We start from the raw sequence: 24,325 nt of genomic DNA, 5'->3' as shown, positions 1-24,325 counted from the left end.
AGGAGTCACAAACCCTCTTGTTGGTAAGACAAGGGACAAGGTAACCTAATGCTTTCATGGAAATCATCCTATGTGAACATCACTCTATGTCTATGGATATCCTTGTTTGTTCCTTGTGGGACTAACCCGTGTAGGTATTGAAAGTGCAACTCACTCCAAAGGATTGCTCCAAAAGATCTACATCAACATTGGGCATCTACATCTTCAACACCTACATGAAGTCATCATCGACAAAACCCAAGGTTAGTTCATCCCTCTTAGGGGGGATATCACATCTAGGGGGAGCTTTACTCCAATCAACTGAGCTAAAGCAACTCTAATGGTGTGAACACAACAATGCTTTATGTAAAAGTGGCAACCCCACTTGTGCTTAACCGATGAGTATGACCTACGATCAAATGTTCTCATTTGACTCCTAAGTCAATATACTCACATATAGATGACCTAGTCATCGCCAAATTGCTTGATAGATGCTAGAGTGATTGTGCATGCTTTGTCACATATTTCATTTGTCATCTTACTGTGTGAGCATGTTGGATGCATATTTTACTCATTCGAGGACATCTATCTGTTGCTTTGATTGTTTGGCTTTTTCTGTTTTGCCAAATGGATGGACAAGAATGCCTAAGAACTCCCTCTATCTATCTATGCTTTCCTCATCTCAAACTCTATTCATGCTACATCACAAAGTTTGATCAAGTCAGATTCAAACCACTCTATGTGAGGAGCACTCGGAGTCCCCGATTCGTCATAGACTTAAACTTCCAAAACCTCTTTGTGCATTTCGGTATGACCGAGTCATCCATTTCGTTCACACCGAGACCACTAAGTTGATCTAGGTTTTCAATCTTGGTGCAACCGATTAGAACGTTTCGGTCACACCGAGTTACAGTAACCGCTTGCAGTTCTGCATCTCGGTGCCACCGAGTTGTTCCACTCGGTCACACCGACAGGGTCAGGTTATATATACTGCCGGGTCAAATTTTAGAAATTTTTCCGAAACCCTTCACCCACGCGTAACCTGCTCTGCCTCTTCGGGTCTCCGGATCGTCCTCTCGCCGCCAGCGACCTCCCACCGCTAGTCTCCGCCACCGTCAACGGTAATCTGCTCTGCCATTGCCGCCTAGCAAACACTCGCCGCTCTAGGGTAAGTGTTCGACCCCTTGTGCTGTCTTTTTCACTCCGATTCCTAGCACAAGGACAATGCCATGTTTCTTGCCACCATTGATATTGATCCATCCAGCTAAAACTCACTTAGGTCTAGATTGATTCGAAAATTTTAGGGTTAGCTCTCCGCAGAACTCATCTCGGACCGACCGAACTATAGAAATCGGTCTCACCGATTTGGCCTTGGCCATTGCACATGCGCTTTTTGGTCTGACCGAAACATGCAAATTGGTGTGACCGAGTTCAAAATTCTGTGAAACCCTAGCAATCTCGGTGCCACCGAACGGTGACTCGGTGCTACCGAGTTCACTAGTTTAGGTTCCAAGTGTTGCTTCGGTATTACCGAGTTTGTCAATTCGGTAGCTCCAAGATCACTTTTGTAGAGAACTAAAACTAAGCTTTTTGACTCAATTATTTTGCAAAACCTCTGTACTTTGTGATGCTCATCTACTCTACCTCATCTACAACCTATTCACAGGGTCTGTTGATAGTTTTCCTGCAAGATGTCTGATCAAAGTGACAGCCAAAACAAATCTGAAGAACAGGTTCAGATGAGTGAGGGCACTAGTCCTTCCAGCTCTTCTGATGATGGAAGCAGGAGCACTCCAAGCAACTTACCTAAGGCAGCAACCAGATCCAGGAAGAAGAAAACCTGAGAATCTGAGGATGAGGATTATGTGGCCATTGAGGATGAGGCCACTTCAAGGAAAAAGGTGCTGAAAAAGGAGTTTGGCACAACTGCTACAGTTAAGCCAGGGATGCATAAGAAGGCACCAGCAAAGAGAGTTCCTATGTCTAAGGCCAGAGCATCCACTGCTGAAACCTCCAAGCCAACTAAAGAGGAAGTTGGAGAAGGGAAGAAAAGGAAGGAAAGGGTCAAGAAGACCACTGCCAGAGTGCTTGGCAGAGCATCCATAATGAGAGGTTCAGATGAAGAGGAAGAGGATGCTGCACCAGCTCCTAAGGCTCAAAAGCTTATGGGAGATGCAATCAAGTCAGGGGCTGCTCCATCAAAGCCTAAGTCTGTCCCCAAAGCTCCAGCTCATAAGTCTCCTCCAAAGAAAGGCACTAGAAAGATTTCAGCTGCAGAAAAGAACAAGGCCCTAGTGCCTGAGACTGTTGATGAAGAAGATGATGAAGCCCAAGTGCTAAGGAAGCTCAAGCCCAAGATCCCTGACCACAATGATGCACATCCTGTTGAAGAAAACATGAAAATTAGGAAGGATTCAGGACTGAGATTATGGACACAGTCTGATCCATATGCTGTCAGGAGGAGAACTGTTGTGGATTACAAGTTTCACACTAAGGAACAACAAGACTTCTATGAGACAATTCTGCTTGACAAGAAGCCCATAGTGTGTGACATGAGATGGGTTGACCGGGAGTACATCAAGGAGAATGAAGATCACTATCCAGGTGTATATGATAGCTTCAAAGCATGTGGAGTCGATACATTTGTTGCCCAGAAGCTCACCAAGTGGAATGGTGACCTGATCATGCAGTTTTACTCCACTGCCCACTTCTACCTAGATGGGAAGATCATTTGGATGTCTGAAGGTACAAGGTACCAATCTACCATTAAAGAATGGGCTCAGTTGATTAATGCTCCAGAAGAAAGTGAGGATGACTTGGATGTTTATGCTGAAAAGAAGAAAGACCATAACTCTATGGCCAACATGTACAAAGAGATCCCAGATGATGCATTGGATACTCATAAGTTCGGATCTGTCCACTTCTTGTTGTCTGGTCTGCTTACCATCAATTGGATCCTAAGGCACACATTGCTACCCAAGTCAGGTGATCATAAGATGATTAGAGGACATGCTATCAATTTGCTCCATTTGTTTGATGTGCCTCAAAAGTTCAAAGTCATGAGTCTGATTGTGGAGACAGTCAAAAGGACAGCAGCTGATCAGAAGAGAAGTTGTGGGTATGCCCCACAAATTCAGGAGCTCATCAACTCCAAGATGGGCACATGCAAATATCTATTGGATAAGGAGCACCTGCCCATCTACCCTGAATTCGAAGACAACACTATTGTCATGAATGAAAATGAACCATCATCAGCTCAAGCACATGAGAAGAGAGAGAAGGCAAGGGCAGAGAAAGCTGCAAATATGCCAACTGTTAAAGAGGCATCTCAAGTATTCTTGAAGACCAAGAAAGATCAGCTTGGATATCTGATCCAATCCACCTTGAGGATTGAGAAGGGCTTGGCCACCCCGACTCAAAAACAGGAGAGCTTCGAGAGGATCGTTGAGCAGAAATTCTATGATCTTGATGTCAAAGTGACTGAGATTTAGACTGCAGTTGAGCAGCTTCAGGAGGAAGCAGAGGAGAGGAGAGGAAAAGCAACCACTGATGCTTTCAAGCGAGTGCCACGAGGTCTAAGGTCTGCTGCAGTGCCAGTCTCAGATACTAGAGTTTTAGTGTCAGCACCAGCAGCTATAGCTGTAGTGCCACCTCCAGCACCCACTCCATCAGCTCCAACTACTTCATCAGAAGCCTTCGTCCTTGGATTTCTCTATACACCACCTCACGAAGATCAAGCCTGAGATATGTATAACACTATGCATTTTCAAACTTTTTGGTAACTTGTTGCCAAAGGGGGAGAAAAATGTATAGATCATAGGCTTCGAGAGAGAGTGTTGCTTTTTATCTCTCTTGCTATTTTGGTTGAACTACTTTATTATGTCCTTGTGTGAGATACTTTATGTCCTTGTGAGATACTTGTTTGATCATGTGTTTGATCATATGCTACCCTTAATGCTTGTTTGATGATATTATCTCTTATATCCCTATATGATCATTCACTTGCTTGGTGATGAGTGCATGTTTTTAACTTCTATCATTTTGAGCGCTCCACCAAGATGTATGTGACATGGAAGAGTAACCCATGATCCTAATCGATTGTGCATTTGCATTCAAAAGCAAATTTTAAATAATGCACAAATTTAGGGGGAGCTCTTGCTTATGACATACTTCTCAAAGCGACGATGTTTTTCAATCTTATTATCATTTGTCGAAGCTTTGATCTATATGTTGTCATCAATTACCAAAAAGGGGGAGATTGAAAGTGCAACTATCCTTGGGTGGTTTTGGTAATTCCTAACAACATGTAGCTCATTGAGCTAATGCTACTTCAAGATAAACATTTCAGGAAAGCTCAATGATTGGCATGGCATGGATGAGAAATGTGGACCCCTCAAAATGCTAAGGACAAAGGATTGGCTCAAGCTCAAAGCTCAGGACTCTACATTTTTTCATTTTAAGTGATCCAAGATGACATTGAGTCCATAGGAAAAGCTAATACTATCAAGAGGGGGTGAGGTGTTGCTTAATGAGTTTCTTGCTCAAAGTTCTTAGTGATATGCTCCAAAAACCCTCAACTACTTTCTCACATCCACATATGTCCCAAAACAAAAGTCAAACTCGGGCCCACCGAATTTGTCTATCCGGCGCCACCGAGTTCAGTTGACATAGCCACTGCTAGAAACCCTAGTCTTTTCGGTCTTACCGATAGGGATCTCGGTCTCACCAAGATGGGATTGTAATCTCTCTATTTCCCTTTGTAATGTTTCGGTCAAACCGAGATGAGCGATCGGTCCCACCGAGATTGCAATGCAAACTCTCTGTTTCCCTTTCGTAATGTTTCGGTACAACCGAGATGAGCAAATCGGTCCCATCGAGTTTGCCTGACCAACTCTCTATTTGTCTATTACCAAAATCGATCCCACTGAGTTTGTGTAATCGGTCTCACCGAGATTATGTTATGCCCTAACCCTAACGAAATCGGTCTCACCAAGTTGACATGTCGGTCCCACCGAAAATCCTAACGGTCACATTATGAACTAAATCGGTCTGACCGAGTTTCACGATTCGGTCCCACCGAGTTTGGTAAATTGTGTGTAATGGTTAGATTTTGTGTGGAGGCTATATATACCCCTCCACCCACTCTTCATTTGTGGAGAGAGCCATGAGAACAGGCCTACACTTCCAACATACATTTTCTGAGAGAGAACCACCCACACTTGTGTTGAGGTCAAGATATTCCATTCCAACCACATAAATCTTAATCTCTAGCCTTCCCCAAGTTGCTTTCCACTCAAATCATTTTTTCACCAAATCCTATCCTATGAGAGAGAGTTGAGTGTTGGGGAGACTATCATTTGAAGCACAAGAGCAAGGACTTCATCATCAACACACCATTTGTTACGTCTTGAAGAGTGGTGTCTCCTAGATTGGCTAGGTGTCACTTGGGAGCCTCCGTCAAGATTGTGGAGTTGAACCAAGGAGTTTGTAAGGGCAAGGAGATCGTGTACTTCGTGAAGATCTACCCTAGTGAGGCATGTCCTTCGTGGGCGACGACCATGGTGGGATAGACAAGGTTGCTTCTTCATGGACCCTTCGTGGGTGGAGCCCTCCGTGGACTCGCGCAGCCGTTACCCTTCGTGACTTGAAGTCTCCATCAACGTGGATGTACGGTAGCACCACCTATCGGAATCACGCCAAAAATCTCCGTGTCTACATTGCGTTTGCTCCCTCCAAACTCCTCCCTTTACCTTCATATGCAATTGTTTTACTTTCCGCTGCTATACTCTTAGAATTGCATGTGTAGGTTGATTGCTTGACTTGTGCTAAGTTGCTAAAATCTGCCAAGAATTAAAATTGGGAAAAGGCTAGATTTTTATTTGGTCAAGTAGTCTAATCACCCCCCCTCTAGACATACTTTCGATCCTACAGAGTTGGTTGAGTCAGATACCCATTCACCAACGTGAGCTTGATGTCTTCGTTTTGTGTAGCCCCTTGATGATCTGTCCTTCTTTTCTGAATCCTTGCTTCTCTGTGATGTTCTTCGTTCATAATGGTCATCTCTACTCCTCCTTTCTCTTGATGGTGATTCTTCTCTCCTACTTCTTCTCTTGGGAGAATCTTCTCTTCTTTTGTAGGGAGCCATACACTCATTGGAAAAGTGTCCGGGTCTTCCACAATTGTAGCAGTTACGCTCACGACTAGAAGATCTTTTGTCATTGTAGGACCTTGACTTGGAACTTCTTTCCTTACTTTTACTCTTGTAGAACTTGTTGAATTTCTTCACCATTAGGCTCAATTCTTCATTGAAGGTTCGCTTCTCATTTGATGATGTGGGGGCATCACATGAGGCTTTGTAAGCACCACTTGACTTGCTGTGAAGCTCTTCCTTATCCCTAAGTGACATCTCATGAGCAACAATTCTTCCAATGACTTTCGTTGGCTTGAGATCTTTGTAGTTGGGCATCATTTGGATCGATGTGCACACGGTATCATATTTTTCATTCAAGGCTCTTAGGATCTTCTTGATGATGAATCTATCGGTCATCTCTTCACTTCCTAAGCCGGAAATCTCATTTGTGATGAGAGCAAGCCTAGAGTACATTTCAGCGACACCTTCACCATCCTTCATTTTGAACTTATCAAGTTGACTTTGAAGCACATCCAATTTGGATTCCTTAACAGAGTCGGTACCTTAGTGCATATCAATCAAAGTATCCCAAATTTCTTTTGCATTCTCAAGACGACTGATTTTGTTGAATTCTTCGGGGCACAATCCGTTGAAGAGAATATCACAAGCTTGAGCATTGTATTGCATCATCTTCAACTCTTCCGCGGTAGCTTCACGATTCGGTTCTCTCCCATCAAAGAATTCACCTTGCAAGCCAATACACACAATAGCCCAAACGGCGGGGTTATGTCCAAAAATATGCATTTTCATCTTATGCTTCCAACTAGCAAAATTTGTACCATCAAAGTAAGGACCTCTATGGTGGTAATTTCCCTCGCTAGACGCCATACTCTCCTAGGTTGTGAAACCAAGGCTATGACCACCAAAAGCTATGGAAATCAAATCAAATGGAGACCAATGCTCTGATACCACTTGTAGGATCGAAAGTATGTCCATAGGGGGGTGATTAGACTACTTGACCAATTTTTCTCAATTTTAGTTCTTGGCAGATTTTTAGCAATTTTGCACAAGTCAAGCAATCAACCTACACATGCAATTCTAAGAGTATAGCAGTGGAAAGGAAAACAAATGCATATGAAGGTAAAGGGAGGACTTTGGAAGGAGAAAACGCAATGTAGACACGGAGATTTTTGGCATGGTTCCGATAGGTGGTGCTATCGTACATCCACGTTGATGAAGACTTCAACCCATGAAGGGTAACCGTTGCGCGAATCCACGGAGGGCTCCACCCACGAAGGGTCCACAAAGAAGCTGAAGGAAATATGCTCTAGAGGCAATAATAAAGTTATTATATATTTCCTTATATCATGATAAATGTTTATTATTCATGCTAGAATTGTATTAACCGGAAACATAATACATGTGTGAATACATAGACAAACAGAGTGTCACTAATATGCCTCTACTTGACTAGCTCGTTGATTAAAGATGGTTATGTTTCCTAACCATAGACATGAGTTGTCATTTGATTAACGAGATCACATCATTAGGAGAATGATGTGATTGACTTGACCCATTCCGTCAACATAGCACTTGATCGTTTAGTTTGTTGCTATTGCTTTCTTCATGGCTTATACATGTTCCTATGACTATGAGATTATGCAACTCCCGTTTACCGGAGAAACACTTTGTGTGCTACCAAACGTCACAACGTAACTGGGTGATTATAAAGGTGCTCTACTGGTGTCTCTGAAGGTACTTGTTGGGTTAGCGTATTTCGAGATTAGGATTTATCACTCCGATTGTCGGAGAGGTATCTCTGGGCCCTCTCGGTAATGCACATCACATAAGCCTTGCAAGCATTGCAACTAATAAGTTAGTTGCGGGATGATGTATTACGGAATGAGTAAAGAGACTTGCCGGTAACAAGATTGAACTAAGTATTGAGATACCGACGATCAAATCTCGGGCAAGTAACATACCGATGACAAAGGGAGCAACGTATGTTGTTATGCGGTCTGACCGATAAAGATCTTCGTAGAATATGTGGGAGCCAATATGAGCATCCAGGTTCCACTATTTGTTATTGACCGAAGACGTGTCTCGGTCATGTCTACATTGTTCTCGAACCCGTAGGGTTCGCACGCTTAAGGTTTCGATGATAATTATATTATGAGTTTATGAGTTTTGATGTACCGAAGGAGTTGGGAGTCCCGGATGAGATTGGGGACATGACGAAGAGTCTCGAAATGGTCGAGACGTAAAGATCAATATATTGGACAACTATATTCGGACATCGGAAAGGTTCCGAGTGATTCGGGTATTTTTCGGAGTACCGGAGAGTTACGGGAATACGTATTGGGCCTTATTGGGCCATACGGGAAAGAAGGAAAAGGGCCTCAAGGGTGGCCGCACCCCTCCCCTTGGTCTGGTCCGAATTGGACTAGGGAAGGGCGCGCCCCCTTCCTTCCTTCTCCTTTTCCCTTCCTCTTTTCCTATTCCATATGGGAGGTGGAATCCTACTAGGACTAGGGAGTCCTAGTAGGACTCCACACTTGGCGCGCCCCCTCCTAGGGCCGGCCTCCTCCTCCCTTGCTCCTTTATATATGAGTGTAGGGGGCACCCCAAAGACAACAATTGATCCTTGAGATCTATTAGCCGTGTGCAGTGCCCTCCTCCACCATAATCCTTTGTAGCGGTGCTTAGGCGAAGCCCTGTGACGGTAGAACATCAAGATCGTCACCACGCCGTCGTGCTGACGGAACTCTTCCCCGACATTCTGCTGGATCGGAGTCCGGGGATCGTCATCGAGCTGAACGTGTGCTAGAACTCGGAGGTGCCGTAGTTTCGGTGCTTGATCGGTCGGGCCATGAAGACGTACGACTACATCAACCGCGTTGTGCTAACGCTTCCGCTTCCGGTCTACGAGGGTACGTAGACAACACTCTCCCCTCTCGTTGCTATGCATCACCATGATCTTGCGTGTGCGTAGGAATTTTTTTGAAATTACTATGTTCCCCAACAGTGGCATCCGAGCCTAGGTTTTATGCGTTGATGTTATATGCACGAGTAGAACACAAGTGAGTTGTGGGCGATATAAGTCATACTGCTTACCAGCATGTCATACTTTGGTTTGGCGGTATTGTTGGATGAAGCGGCCCGGATCGACATTACGCGTACGCTTACGCGAGACTGGTTCTACCGATGTGCTTTGCACACAGGTGGCTGGCGGGTGTGAGTTTCTCCAACTTTAGTTGAACCAAGTGTGGCTACGTCCGGTCCTTGCGAAGGTTAAAACAACACCAACTTGACAAACTATCGTTGTGGTTTTGATGCGTAGGTAAGAACGGTTCTTGCTAAGCCCGTAGCAGCCACGTAAAACTTGCAACAACAAAGTAGAGGACGTCTAACTTGTTTTTGCAGGGCATGTTGTGATGTGATATGGTCAAGACATGATGCTAAATTTTATTGTATGAGATGATCATGTTTTGTAACCGAGTTATCGGCAACTGGCAAGAGCCATATGGTTGTTGCTTTATTGTATGCGATGCAATTGCGCTGTAATGCTTTACTTTATCACTAAGCGGTAGCGATAGTCGTGGAAGCATAAGATTGGAGAGACGACAATGATGCTACGATGGAGATCAAGGTGTCGCGCAAGTGATGATGGTGATCATGACGGTGCTTCGGAGACGGAGATCACAAGCACGAGATGATGATGGCCATATCATATCACTTATATTGATTGCATGTGATGTTTATCTTTTATGCGTCTTATCTTGCTTTGATTGACGGTAGATTATAAGATGATCTCTCACTAAATTTCAAGATAAAAGTGTTCTCCCTGAGTATGCACCGTTGCCAAAGTTCGTCGTGCCTAGACACCACGTGATGATCGGGTGTGATAAGCTCTACGTCCATCTACAATGGGTGCAAGACAATTTTTGCACATGCAGAATACTCAGGTTAAACTTGACGAGCCTAGCATATGCAGATATGGCCTCGGAACACTGAGACCGAAAGGTCGAGCGTGAATCATATAGTAGATATGATCAACATATTGATGTTCATCATTGAAAGCTACTCCATTTCACGTTATGATCGGTTATGGTTTAGTTGATTTGGATCACGTGATCACTTAGAAGATTAGAGGGATGTCTTTCTAGGTGGGAGTTCTTAAGTAATATGATTAATTGAACTTTAATTTATCATGAACTTAGTCCTGGTAGTATTAGCATATCTATGTTGTAGATCAATAGCTCGCGTTTAGCTCCCCTATTTTATTTTTGATATGTTCCTAGAGAAAACTAAGTTGAAAGATGTTAGTAGCAATGATGCAGATTGGATCCGTGATCTGAGGTTTATCCTCATTGCTGCACAGAAGAATTATGTCCTTAATGCACCGCTAGGTGGCAGACCTATTGCAGGAGCAGATGCAGACGTCATGAACGTTTGGCTAGCTCAATATGATGACTACTTGATAGTTTAGTGCACCATGCTTAACAACTTAGAATCGGGACTTCAAAGACGTTTTGAACGTCATGGATCATATGGATGTTCCAAGAGTTGAAGTTAATATTTCAAGCAAATACCCGAGTTGAGAGATATGAAGTCTCCAACAAGTTCTATTGCTAAAAGATGGAGGAGAATAGCTCAAGCAGTGAGCATGTGCTCAGATTGTCTGGGTACTACAATCGCTTGAATCAAGTGGGAGTTAATCTTCCAGATAAAATAGTGATTGACAGAATTCTCTAGTCACCATCACCAAGTTAGTAGAACTTCGTGATGAACTATGATATGCAAGGGATTACAGAAATGATTCCCAAGCTCTTCGTAATGCTGAAATCGACGAAGGTAGAAATCAAGAAAAATATCAAGTGTTGATGGTAGACAAGACCACTAGTTTCAAGAAAAGGGCAAAGGGAAGAAGGGGAACTTCAAGAAGAACGGCAAACAAGTTGCTGCTCAAGTGAAGAAGCCCAAGTCTGGTCCTAAGCCTGAGACTAAGTGCTTCTACTGCAAAGGGACTGGTCACTGGAAGCGGAACTACCCCAAGTATTTGGCGGATAAGAAGGATGGCAAAGTGAACAAAGGTATATTTGATATACAGATTATTGATGTGTATTTTACTAGTGTTCATAGCAACCCCTCGGTATTTGATACTGGTTCAGTTGCTAAGAGTAGTAACTAGAAACGGGAGTTGCAGAATGAACATAGACTAGTTAAGGGTGAAGTGACGATGTGTGTTGGAAGTGGTTCCAAGATTGATATGATCATCATCGCACACTCCCTATACTTTTGGGATTAGTGTTGAACCTAAATAAGTGTTATTTGGTGTTTGCGTTGAGCATGAATATGATTTGATCATGTTTATTGCAATACGGTTATTCATTTAAGTAAGAGAATAAATTGTCGTTCTATTTACATGAATAAAACCTTATATGGTTACACACCCAATGAAAATGGTTCGTTGGATCTCGATCGTAGTGATACACATATTCATAATATTGAAACCAAAAGATGCAAAGTTAATAATGATGGTGCAATTTATTTGTGGCACTGCCGTTTAGGTCATATTGGTGTAAAGCGCATGAAGAAAATCCATGCTGATGGGCTTTTGGAATCACTTTGATTATAAATCAGTTGATGCTTGCGAACCATGCCTCATGGGCAAGATGACTAAGACTCCGTTCTCCGGAACAATGGAGCGAGCAACTGACTTATTGGAAATAATACATACTGATGTATGCGGTCCGATGAGTGTTAAGGCTCACGGCAAGTATTGTTATTTTCTGACCTTCACAGATGATTTGAGCGGATATGGGTATATCTACTTAATGAAACACAAGTCTGAAACATTTGAAAAGTTCAAAGAATTTCAGAGTGAAGTGGAGAATCATCGTAACAAGAAAATAAAAGTTTCTACAATATGATCACAGAGGTAAAATATTTGAGTTAAGAGTTTGGCCTTCAGTTAAAACAATGTGAAATAGTTTCACTACTCACGCCACCTGGAACACCACAATGTAATGGTGTGTCCGAACGTCATAACCGTACTTTATTAGATATGGTGCGATCTATGATGTCTCTTACCGATCTACCACTATCGTTTTGGGGTTATGCATTAGAGACAACTGCATTCACGTTAAATAGGGCACCATCTAATCCGTTGAGACGACACCGTATGAACTATGGTTTGGCAAGAAACCTAAGCTGTCGTTTCTTAAAGTTTGAGGTTGCAATACTTATGTGAAAAAGTTTCAACCTGATAAGCTCTAACCCAAATCGGAGAAGTGTGTCTTCATAGGATACCCAAAAGAAAATGTTGGGTACACCTTCTATCACAGATCCAAAGGCAATATATTCGTTGCTTTGAATGGATCATTTCTAGAAAAGGAGTTTTTCTCGAAAGAAGTGAGTGGGAGGAAAGTAGAACTTGATGAGGATACCTGCTCCCTTATTGGAAAGTAGTTCATCACAAAAATCTGTTCCTGTGACTACTACACCGATTAGTGAGGAAGCTAATGATGATGATCATGTAACTTCAGATCAAGTTACTACCGAATCTCGTAGGTAAACCAGAGTGAGATCCGCACCAGAGTTGTACGATAATCCTGTTCTGGAGGTCATGTTACTTGACCATGACGAGCCTACGAACTATGAGGAAGCGATGATGAGCCCAGATTCCGCGAAATGGCTTGAGGCCATGAAATCTGAGATGAGATCCATGTATGAGAACAAAGTATGGACTTTGATTGACTTGCCCAATGATCGGCGAGCCATTGAGATTAAATGGATCTCCAAGAGGAAGACGGACGCTGATAGTAGTGTTACTATCTACAAAGCTAAAATTGTCGCAAAAAGGTTTTCGACAAGTTCAAAGTGTTGACTACGATGAGAATTTCTCACTCGTATCTATGCTTAAGTCTGTCCGAATCATGTTAGCAATTGCCGCATTTTATGAAATCTGGCAAATGGATAAACAAAACTGCATTCCTTAATGGATTTATTAAAGAAGAGTTGTATATGATGCAACCAGAAGGTTTTGTCAATCCTAAAGGTACTAACAAAATATGCAAGATCCAGCGATCCATCTATGGACTGGTGCAAGCATCTCGGAGTTGGAATATACGCTTTGATAAGTTGATCAAAGCATATAGTTTTATACAGACTTGCGGTGAAGCCTGTATTTACAAGAAAGTGAGTGGGAGCACTACAACATTTCTGATAAGTATATGTGAAAGACATATTGTTGATCGGAGATAATGTAGAATTATTCTGCAAAGCATAAAGGAATGTTTGAAAGGAGTTTTTCAAAGAAAGACCTTAGTGAAGCTGCTTACATATTGAGCATCAAGATCTATAGAGATAGATCAAGACGCTTGATAAGTTTTTCAATGAGTACATACCTTGACAGGATTTTGAAGTAGTTCAAAATGGAACAGTCAAAGAAGGAGTTCTTGCCTGTGTTACAAAGGTGTGAAGTTGAGTAAGACTCAAAACCCGACCATGGCAGAAGATAGAGAGAGAATGAAAGTCATTCCCTATGCCTCAGCCATAGGTTCTATAAAATATGCCATGCTATGTACCAGACCTATTGTATACCCTGCCCTGAGTTTGGCAAAGGAGTACAATAGTGATCTAGGAGTAGATCACTAGACATTGGTCAAAATTATCCTTAGTGGAATAAGGATATGTTTCTCGATTATGGAAGTGACAAAAGGTTCGTCGTAAAGGGTTACGTCGATGCAAATTTTGACACTGATCCAGATGACTCTAATTCTCAATCTGGATACATATTGAAAGTGGGAGCAATTAGCTAGAGTAGCTCGGTGCAGAGCATTGTTGACATAGATATTTGCAAAATACTTACGGATCTGAATGTGGCAGACCCGTTGACTAAAACATGATCACACCTCAGTACTCTTTGGGTGTTAATCACATAGCGATGTGAACTATATTATTGACTCTAGTAAACCCTTTGGGTGTTGGTCACATGTCGATGTGAACTATGGGTGTTAATCACATGGTGATGTGAACTATTGATGTTAAATCACATGGCGATGTGAACTAGATTATTGACTCTAGTGCAAGTGGGAGACTGAAGGAAATATGCCCTAGAGACAATAATAAAGTTATTATATATTTCCTTATATCATGATAAATGTTTATTATTCATGCTAGAATTGTATTAACCGGAAACATAATACATGTGTGAATACATAGACAAACAGAGTGTCACTAGTATGCCTCTACTTGACTAGCTTGTTGATTAAAGATGGTTATGTTTCCTAACCATAGACATGAGTTGTCATTTAATTAACGAGATCACATCATTAGGAGAATGATGTGATTGAGTTGACCCATTCCGTTAGCATAACACTTGATCGTTTAGTTTGTTGCTATTGCTTTCTTCATGACTTATACATGTTCCTATGACTATGAGATTATGCAACTCCTGTTTACCGGAGGAACACTTTGTGTGCTACCAAACGTCACAACGTAACTGGGTGATTATAAAGGTGCTCTACAGGTGTCTCCGAAGGTACTTGTTGGGTTGGCGTATTTCGAGATTAGGATTTATCACTCCGATTGTCGGAGAGGTATCTCTGGGCCCTCTCGGTAATGCACATCACATAAGCCTTGCAAGCATTGCAACTAATAAGTTAGTTGCGGGATGATGTATTACGGAACGAGTAAAGAGACTTGCCGGTAACGAGATTGAACTAGGTATTGAGATACCGACGATCAAATCTCAGGCAAGTAACATACCGATGACAAAGGGAACAACGTATGTTGTTATGCGGTCTAACCGATAAAGATCTTCGTAGAATATGTGGGAGCCAATATGAGCATCCAGGTTCCGCTATTGGTTATTGACCGAAGACGTGTCTCGGTCATGTCTACATTGTTCTCGAACCCGTAGGGTCCGCACGCTTAAGGTTTCGATGACAGTTATATTATGAGTTTATGAGTTTTGATGTACCGAAGGAGTTCGGAGTCCCAGATGAGATCGGGGACATGACGAGGAGTCTCGAAATGGTCGAGACGTAAAGATTGATATATTGGACGACTATATTCGGACATCGGAAAGGTTCCGAGTGATTCGGGGATTTTTCGGAGTACCGGAGAGTTACGTGAATACGTATTGGGCCTTATTGGGCCATACGGGAAAGAAGGAAAAGGGCCTGAAGGGTGGCCGCACCCCTCCCCTTGGTCTGGTCCGAATTGGACTAGGGAAGGGGGCGCCCCCTTCCTTCCTTCTCCTTTTCTCTTCCTCTTTTCCTATTCCATATGGGAGGTGGAATCCTACTAGGACTAGGGAGTCCTAGTAGGACTCCACACTTGGCGCGCCCCCTCCTAGGGCCGGCCTCCTCCTCCCTTTCTCCTTTATATACGGGTGCAGGGGGCACCCCAAAGACAACAATTGATCCTTGAGATCTATTAGCCGTGTGCGGTGCCCTCCTCCAACATAAACCTCGATAATATTATAGCGGTGCTTAGGCGAAGCCCTGCGACGGTAGAAGATCAAGATCGTCACCACGCTGTCGTGCTGACGGAACTCTTCCCCGACATTCTGCAGGATCGGAGTCCGGGGATCGTCATCGAGCTGAACGTGTGCTAAAACTCAGAGGTGCCGTAGTTTCGGTGCTTGATCGGTCGGGCCGTGAAGACGTACGACTACATCAACCGCGTTGTGCTAACGCTTCCGCTTCCGGTCTACGAGGGTACGTAGACAACACTCTCCCCTCTCGTTGCTATGCATCACCATGATCTTGCGTGTGCGTAGGATTTTTTTGAAATTACTATGTTCCCCAACAGTGGCATCCGAGCCTAGGTTTTATGTGTTGATGTTATATGCACGAGTAGAACACAAGTGAGTTGTGGGCGATATAAGTCATACTGCTTACCAGCATGTCATACTTTGGTTTGGCGGTATTGTTGGATGAAGCGGCCCGGACCGACATTACGCGTACGCTTACGCGAGACTGGTTCTACCGACGTGCTTTGCACACAGGTGGCTGGCGGGTGTCAGTTTCTCTAACTTTAGTTGAACCAAGTGTGGCTACGCCCGGTCCTTGCGAAGGTTAAAATAGCACCAACTTGACAAACTATCGTTGTGGTTTTGATGCGTAGGTAAGAACGGTTCTTGCTAAGCCCGTAGCAGCCACGTAAAACTTGCAACAACAAAGTAGAGGACGTCTAAATTGTTTTTGCAGGGCATGTTGTGATGTGATATGGTCAAGACATGATGCTAAATTTTATTGTATGATATGATCATGTTTTGTAACCGAGTTATCGGCAACTGGCAGGAGCCATATGGTTGTTGCTTTATTGTATGCAATGCAATTGCGCTGTAATGCTTTACTTTATCACTAAGCGGTAGCGATAGTCGTGGAAGCATAAGATTGGTGAGACGACAACGATGCTACGATGGAGATCAAGGTGTCGCGCCGGTGACGATGGTGATCATGACGGTGCTTCGGAGATGGAGATCACAAGCACAAGATGATGATGGCCATATCATATCACTTATATTGATTGCATGTGATGTTTATCTTTTATGCATCTTATCTTGCTTTGATTGACGGTAGCATTATAAGATGATCTCTCACTAAATTTCAAGATAAAAGTGTTCTCCCTGAGTATGCACCATTGCCAAAGTTCGTCGTGCCCAGACACCACGTGATGATCGGGTGTGATAAGCTCTACATCCATCTACAACGGGTGCATGCCAGTTTTTGCACACGCAGAATACTTAGGTTAAACTTGACGAGCCTAGCATATGCAGATATGGCCTGGGAACACTGAGACCGAAAGGTCGAGCGTGAATCATATAGTAGATATGATCAACATATTGATGTTCACCATTGAAAGCTACTCCATTTCACGTGATGATCGGTTATGGTTTAGTTGATTTGGATCACGTGATCACTTAGAAGATTAGAGGGATGTCTTTCTAAGTGGGAGTTCTTAAGTAATATGATTAATTGAACTTTAATTTATCATGAACTTAGTCCTGGTAGTATTAGCATATATATGTTGTAGATCAATAGCTCGCGTTTAGCTCCCCTGTTTTATTTTTGATATGTTCCTAGAGAAAACTAAGTTGAAAGATGTTAGTAGCAATGATGCGGATTGGATCCGTGATCTGAGGTTTATCCTCATTGTTGCACAGAAGAATTATGTTCTTAATGCACCGCTAGGTGGCAGACCTATTGCAGGAGCAGATGCAGACGTCATGAACGTTTGGCTAGCTCAATATGATGACTACTTGATAGTTTAGTGCACCATGCTTAACAACTTAGAATCGGGACTTCAAAGACGTTTTGAACGTCATGGATCGTATGGATGTTCCAGGAGTTGAAGTTAATATTTCAAGCGAATACCCGAGTTGAGAGATATGAAGTCTCCAACAAGTTCTATAGCTAAAAGATGGAGGAGAATAGCTCAAGCAGTGAGCATGTGCTCAGATTGTCTGGGTACTACAATCGCTTGAATCAAGTGGGAGTTAGTCTTCCAGATAAAATAGTGATTGACAGAATTCTCTAGTCACCACCACCAAGGTAGTAGAACTTCGTGATGAACTATGATATGCAAGGGATTACGGAAACGATTCCCAAGCTCTTCGTGATGCTGAAATCGACGACGGTAGAAATCAAGAAAAATATCAAGTGTTGATGGTAGACAAGACCACTAGTTTCAAGAAAAGGGCAAAGAAAAGAAGGGGAACTTCAAGAAGAACGGCAAGCAAATTGCTGCTCAAGTGAAGAAGCCCAAGTCTGGTCCTAAGCCTGAGACTAAGTGCTTCTACTGCAAAGGGACTGATCACTGGAAGCGGAACTGCCCCAAGTATTTGGCGGATAAGAAGGATATATAGCCTCCACACAAAATCTAACCGTTACACACAATTTACCAAACTCGGTGGGACCGAATCATGAAACTTGGTCGGACCAATTTAGTTCAAAATATGAACGTTAGGATTTTCGGTAGGACCGACACGTCAACTCGGTGGGCCGATGTCATTAGGGTTAGTGCATAACGTAATCTCGGTGAGACCGATTACACAAACTCGGTTGGACCGATTTTGGTAATAGACAAACAGAGAGTTGGTCAGGCAATCTCGGTGGGACCGATTCGCTCTTTCGGTAGGACCGAAACGTTACGAAAGGAAAACAAAGAGTTTGCACTGCAATCTCGGTGGGACCGATCGCTCATCTCGGTTGGACCGAAACGTTACGAAGGGATACCGAGAGATTACAATCCCATCTCGGTGAGACCGAGGTCCCTATCGGTGAGACCGAAAAGACTAGGGTTTCTGGCAGTGGCTATGTCAAGAGAACTCGGTGGCACCGGATAGAGAATTTTGGTGGGGCCGAGTTTAACTTTTGGTTTGGGACATATGTGGATATGAGAAAGTAGTTGAAGGCTTTGGAGCATATCACTAAGCATTTTGAGCAAGAAACTCATTAAGCAATACCTCACCCCCTTTTGATAGTATTGGCTTTTCCTATGGAGTCAATGTGATCTTGGATCACTAAAATGAGAAATGTAGAGTCTTGTGCTTTGAGCTTGACCCAATCCTTTTATCCTTAGCATTGTGAGGGGTCCACTTTCTAATCCATGCCATGTCAATCATTGAGCTTTCCTGAAATATTTATCTTGAAATAGCATTAGATCAATAAGCTATATGTTGTTAGGAATTACCAAAACCACCCAGGGATAATTGCACCTTCACTGCCCACCATCGGCGCCCCGTTGGTGGACGCCAACTATTACGCCTGCCGGCGCTGGAAGTACGACGCCCACGATGCGTGGTTGTCAGCGGCGTATTCGGGAAGGGCGCGCTGCTCCTTCGGCAGGGACGCCCTCACACGATCGACCTCCGCGGCGAAGATGCCGGGGCGCGCGTCGAGTTCAGGCACCGACGGGATGGGGACGCCCCCGTTGCTGAGCCTCCACCTCGTCGGCCCGGCGCGCATGTCCCGCGGCGCCGGGATGTTGGCCTCGAACAGGAGGTGCACCTCCCACTCGTGGAGCGAGCGGCGGCCGAAGTCGTTGGCCGCCGCCGCGTCGCCGGGGAAGCGTTCGACCATCACTGAGAAGGAAGGGAAGGGGAGATAGGCTGGGCTCGGCGACGGACGGGAAAGAGGCAGAGCTCGGCGACTGTTTTGGACTCGGGCTGATGTGGCCAGCGGTGAGGGGGAGCCGCGGGTTTTATCGCCCCACATCGTGTGTACGCGTGTGGGAAGGGGAGGCGTCGCCGCGCCCGCCCGCCCGTGACGCGCCGCCATGAAGAATCAATGGCAAGGCTGACCGGCGGCAGCTCTGCCATTGATTCTTCGCAGGAAACCGAGGTGTTTTGGGGAAGATGAGGCGCGTGTCGCTGACTCGGCGGACCCGCGTCTCTTTCGCGCAAAACCGCTCGCCCTGGCGCCCCGGGCGTCCCCCAGCGCGTCGGGTTCGGCCTGGGACCGCCGGCGCCAGTTTCGGCCCAAACCAACGAAGAAGGGGTTCCTGGAGGCGCGATTAAGCCGATTTTTGAGCGTCAGCGTGAAAAAAACGCCTGAGGAGGGTCGATTAAAGCCGCGGCTGGAGATGCTATAAAGCACGACTGGAAGTGGGCGTGCTCCTTTACAGCTTAAAATCTGTGATCACCAATCCTTTTTCTAATAATCTAAAAAGAAAAGATTATCACCCGTTTAACTTATCGAAACTGCTGAGCAGACGATTCAGTCTGCACGACAACCAAACGACGGCAAATCCAACCGTCCACTGTACTTGGATGATATGAATGGACGAAGTGATATACGATGTTGTGCAGAATGAACTTATACACAGTTTAAAATTTACTAAAAACCAATAAATTTTGTAGCTGTAAATGTTACTTCCTCTGTAAAGAAATATAAAAGCGTGTACGGAGGAAGTAGCAAACGAAAATATTCGATAGCCAGTTTTTACTCCCTCTGTCGAGGGTAATATGGACTTTTCTCTCTTCTCATCCTCCGCGTCCAGCTTCGAGCGTCTCTTCCAGTTTCAGCTTCGAGAAAGCTCGCCGCTCGCCGCCACGCCGGGAAGGAATCGCCCCAAAAAGCCCGCGCGCACCGGAGGGTCAGCGCACGAGAAGCGGGAGCAGCCACCACTCGCCGGCGATGGAGAGGGTCGTGGTGGTCTCCGAGGACGCCGCCGCCTCGGTCTCCTCCGGCCCGTCCTCCTCCTTCGCGGAAACCAGGGTCATCTGCCGCGTGTGCGTCCTCACCGCCCCCCGCTCCCTCCCTACGTTTTTCTCTCCTCTGGCTTGTCTAATCCTGATGATTGACATTCGCGCGTCTGGTGTTTGTGCAGATGTCAGAAGCAGTTCGCGCAGTACACTTGTCCACGCTGCAACTCCCGCTACTGCTCGCTTACGTGCTACAAGGTGTGTCCTTCTCCCCCTTCCTTGTTTCTCTCTGCGCGTTATCTGCCTGAAAGTTTGTGGCACAGCGCTGGAAGTTTAACGATCTCTCATTTGGTTATGCCCACGCGGTGTTCGTCGAATTGCCGCAGTGGAGCTGTAAACTTTTGTCGGAAACGGTATTCAGAGTATACACTTTTCTGACAACTTCCTTGTTGCTTTTCATACTGCATGCAGCTGTTTCGTTGCAAAACAGGCTAAAACGAAAATGTGGGGACATAGTTAGCTTTTGAGTGTTTATCTAGGAATTGCCTCTTTGCGTCAGTCTGATGTGAATTTCTGAAAAAGGTCGCAATGCGTCATGCTACACCAATAATAATGGCGCCATGCTGGATTTTAGTAACGTGCATGTATTTATAAGATTACTAGAGCAAACCAATTGAAAGGACGGAAGTAACTATGCACTTTCCCTGTTTTTGTGTCATAGGTTATTTGAGATACATGGAAACATAGTTCGGATCTGTTAACATTTCGATGGGATGCAGTGGTGGAGCCAGCACCTGGCGAGCCTGGGTTCCCACAGTGCATCTCCTTCATACTCTATTAGAGAAAGTAAGTTCAGTTAAGAGTTAATCCGGGCAAAATCTTATCAACTTTCGCTGCACATATGTCTTGCCCTGGCTCTTTAATGAGCAGGCTCCGCCACTGACATTAAGGTGTAGAAATTTGGAGGAGGCTGGGATTTGGGTCACATGCAATTAGGTACCATAGTTCACATCTGCTTGCTACTCTGAACAGGGATGGATCTATATAAGTACATTCACCAGTTAGTATGAGGAAAAATATGTGCATGTTGGTACTGTGGAAGACTGGTTCTGTGGGGTTATATTGCGTTGTTTTGTTCACTGCTGAATGCCGTAATTTTCGTTACCGTGATTTTTCCGTCGATAAGCTGTGGAATTGTGTGTCTTCTTCAGTACGCGTGTAGGTACTGTGGAAGATTGGTATTTGACTATTTTCAGTGTTTGCAGTTAGCTTTACATCAAAGGGTTTTATTGCTAGGTATATAATGTAATATTTTGTTTCATTCTTGTTTAATAGGGGCATAGTGTGCAATGCACTGAGTCATTTATGCGTGAGAATGTTACGGAGGAGCTTAAGCAAATTCAGCCTGAAGATGAATCAAAAAGGAAGATGCTTGATATACTCAGACGGTTCCACTTGGAAGAAGAAATGGAGTCCGATGGTGAAGATGGTATGTTGGTTTAACAAGATTTTGTTTGTTATATGCACGTATGCTTGACAACCATAGAGCATAGTGTATCCCTTGGTTTACGCACAGGCGCTCCTGCAGTCTTCTGCACTTCAGATGTGTATGCATTCTTATTGAGGCTTTCATAGCTGTCAACTATTGCTTCAATGTGTCTGATTATCTCTGTAGTCATATTGAGCTTTCTTGAAGTGTTGTTTTAGGAATTATCTTCTGGTTTTTCAGTCCTGCAAAAGTATGATTTCTGTTTGTGTACCATTTCCTCTCAAAACTGTTAGTAATTGGCATGGAGGCTTATACTGTAGAAGGCACTATAAAAGTGGATCCCTGTGTTTTCAGTTAAGATTTCTAATTGCAGTCTCATTGCTTTGAGATGCTCAGCTGAGCTCTTTTTATTCTCTGTTCGTCTATAGGTGTACAAGTAGCAAACTAGATGATAGATAACAAACAAGATAGTTGACATATGGTACGATTTCTTCTTGGTGCTTATATCTAGTTGTAATAGTTACCGTTGTAGAAAGTATTGCTTACAGGTTGCAATTGCATAAAAATGGTTGAAATTAAGGTTACGGGCAAAAGGTGAACATTACAATTTACAATTTAGTTCGACACAGTTAGTTGGAACTGCCTTTTGTGAAATCATTGTATGCGTCCTTCGGGTGATTATTGATAGACACTGAACTATCTTGTAGATAATTTATCTGTTCTTTTATGCCATCAGTGATTTCACTTTCGCAATGCTGAACATTTTTTTTACCCTGCAGAGTCAATGTTGTCAGAGGAGCTTATTCAGAAAGCCATCTCTGGTATGCTACATTTACTCCTGACCTTTATAATTGTGATAACTCAGTAGCATCTTGTAACACTATGGTAGGTTCTTTAACTAACTTGTTCATGTTGCAGTTTTGTTGTGTGATGTTTAAGTGTAGCTTAGATGTAAATGGCATTAGCCAATCATTTTGTAGCACCTCCCTTTTCCTGCACATTTGTATTTTATTAAGCCTTTGCCGTTCTACATTGGATGTATTGTTGAACCAGCAGATTTCCGCATTGTCCGTCAGGTTCTGCGTTGAGTTCTTATTTGTTCTTTCTACTAAATAGGTGACGAAATCAAGCTTGAGGACCTCTCTGATGATGAAATCAAACGATTTCGTCAAGCTCTGGCCTCTGGTGAACTCAGCAAGATGATTGAACCATGGACTCCATGGTGGAAAAATCCTTCTGCTCAGTCGATCTCTCTTAGTCATGATGGGACCCAGCTTATCAGACAAATAAGTACAGACGATACTACTTTATCAGATCCAATGACCGCGTCAGAATCTATCATCCATGAAATACCAGAAGGGCCAGAATCTCCTCTCCCATCACTCAAACAGCTAACCAGGGCAGAGCCATCTCCTTTGCTCACTGTTCACTTAGTTGATATTCTCTACAGTTACTGCTTCACACTTCGCCTCTACAATGGTGATTGGCAGTCTGATCCTTTGGGTGCTTCAACTGTTGCCTTGTCTATGTCGAAAGTCATGGGGGACGGCGCTAAACCTGAGACAGTATCTGAAGCGCTCACGACGTGCATAGAGGAGACATGCTCCCCAGCTTACAGGCACACCGGAGGTTTCAGGTTTGCTATTGGACTTGTGGATGATATCATCACAATCCTCTCCTTAGGAGGCAATGCAGTGGTTTGTGCATTGTGTGACTTCCACAGGCTCTTCCAAGCTGGTGAGAGCATCCTCAAGGAAGACAAAATGGGCGAGACGGAAAAGGCACGGAGCTTCAAAAAGCTCCATGCCGCGGGTAGGAAGCTGTTCTTCATGACATGCTGGGCTCATGAGCAGCCAAGTGAGGCCTGGCCATCGTTGGCTCGCATCGTTGAGGTGCAGAAAGCGGCTTTTGAGGAGCTGGACAGTGGAAGCGGACTGAGGAAGGCAGGTAGAAAGAACAACCCTCAGTCCAAGGTTCTGATCAACGCAGTACTGCTGGAATAACCACACTGTTTTCTCACCACCCTTTTGGTATCTCTCAGCTGTATCACTTGATCCTTGTGCCTGCTATATCTTTGAGTGCAGTGGCTTAAATGTATAAATTGTCATCTTTGGAAGATGTGATAGTTTACATTTCTGAAGTTCTGATATTAAAGCGACCTGGTTAATCACATTTCCGAGCGAATATTGCTCATATCAACATGCTATCTGTGGCGCTAACTTTCAGTTCCAGCAAAATAAATAACAGTTTCGTAGTAGAGTATTGTGCTAGAAGTATTTTCTGAGCATCTGAGTATCCTTTTTCTCAGGACTAGCTAATTGCCGGTGAGTTGCAACGGGGCATGCATATTTTATTGGTTCAACTCTTATTGAGTGGCTCACCTACTATGTCTGCCCTCATAATCCCAATCCAATCTTATCACCTACGTCAATGGCTCATCGGGTCAAAATCTCCTTCCATTGCCATTAACACACACTTTTCAATTTCAAACACATAATTGTGGAGTTGTGTACATGGAGATTCGGCGAAGGAAAAAAAATCCATACATGAAGGGTCATCAATATCT

General features: G+C 43.9%; 1 protein-coding gene across 2 annotated transcripts; it reads left to right on the top strand.

The window, feature by feature from the left end:
* Nucleotides 1-20,104: 20,104 nt before the first annotated feature.
* Nucleotides 20,105-23,962, top strand: LOC119271938 (zinc finger HIT domain-containing protein 2-like). 2 transcript variants are annotated; one of them, XM_037553573.1, is made up of 5 exons: nt 20,105-20,357; nt 20,456-20,528; nt 21,606-21,759; nt 22,539-22,580; nt 22,876-23,931. In XM_037553573.1, the coding sequence occupies exons 1-5, from the start codon at nt 20,263-20,265 to the stop codon at nt 23,760-23,762; spliced, it is 1,251 nt and encodes a 416-aa protein (XP_037409470.1). In that variant the 5' UTR covers nt 20,105-20,262; the 3' UTR covers nt 23,763-23,931. The 2 variants fall into 2 exon arrangements, with proteins under 2 accessions (XP_037409470.1, XP_037409477.1); XM_037553580.1 differs by lacking the exons at nt 20,105-20,357; nt 20,456-20,528 and adding an exon at nt 20,965-21,116 and having other exon boundaries at nt 22,876-23,962.
* The last annotated feature ends 363 nt before the right edge of the window (nt 23,963-24,325 follow it).

Source organism: Triticum dicoccoides, chromosome 1A, assembly GCF_002162155.2.
Source record: "Triticum dicoccoides isolate Atlit2015 ecotype Zavitan chromosome 1A, WEW_v2.0, whole genome shotgun sequence".
NCBI lineage: Eukaryota > Viridiplantae > Streptophyta > Magnoliopsida > Poales > Poaceae > Triticum > Triticum dicoccoides.
The sequence above is the reverse complement of the archived record's forward strand: the minus strand, read 5'-3'. Positions and strand labels throughout refer to the sequence as shown.

Bases quoted from the DNA above. Each gene is read 5' to 3' on its own strand.
- LOC119271938 (XM_037553573.1), top strand. From the start codon at position 20,263: ATGGAGAGGGTCGTGGTGGTCTCCGAGGACGCCGCCGCCTCGGTCTCC. The intron at 20,358-20,455 runs GTGCGTCCTCAC...GTGTTTGTGCAG, and splicing joins ACCAGGGTCATCTGCCGCGT to ATGTCAGAAGCAGTTCGCGC. The intron at 21,760-22,538 runs GTATGTTGGTTT...TTTACCCTGCAG, and splicing joins GGAGTCCGATGGTGAAGATG to AGTCAATGTTGTCAGAGGAG.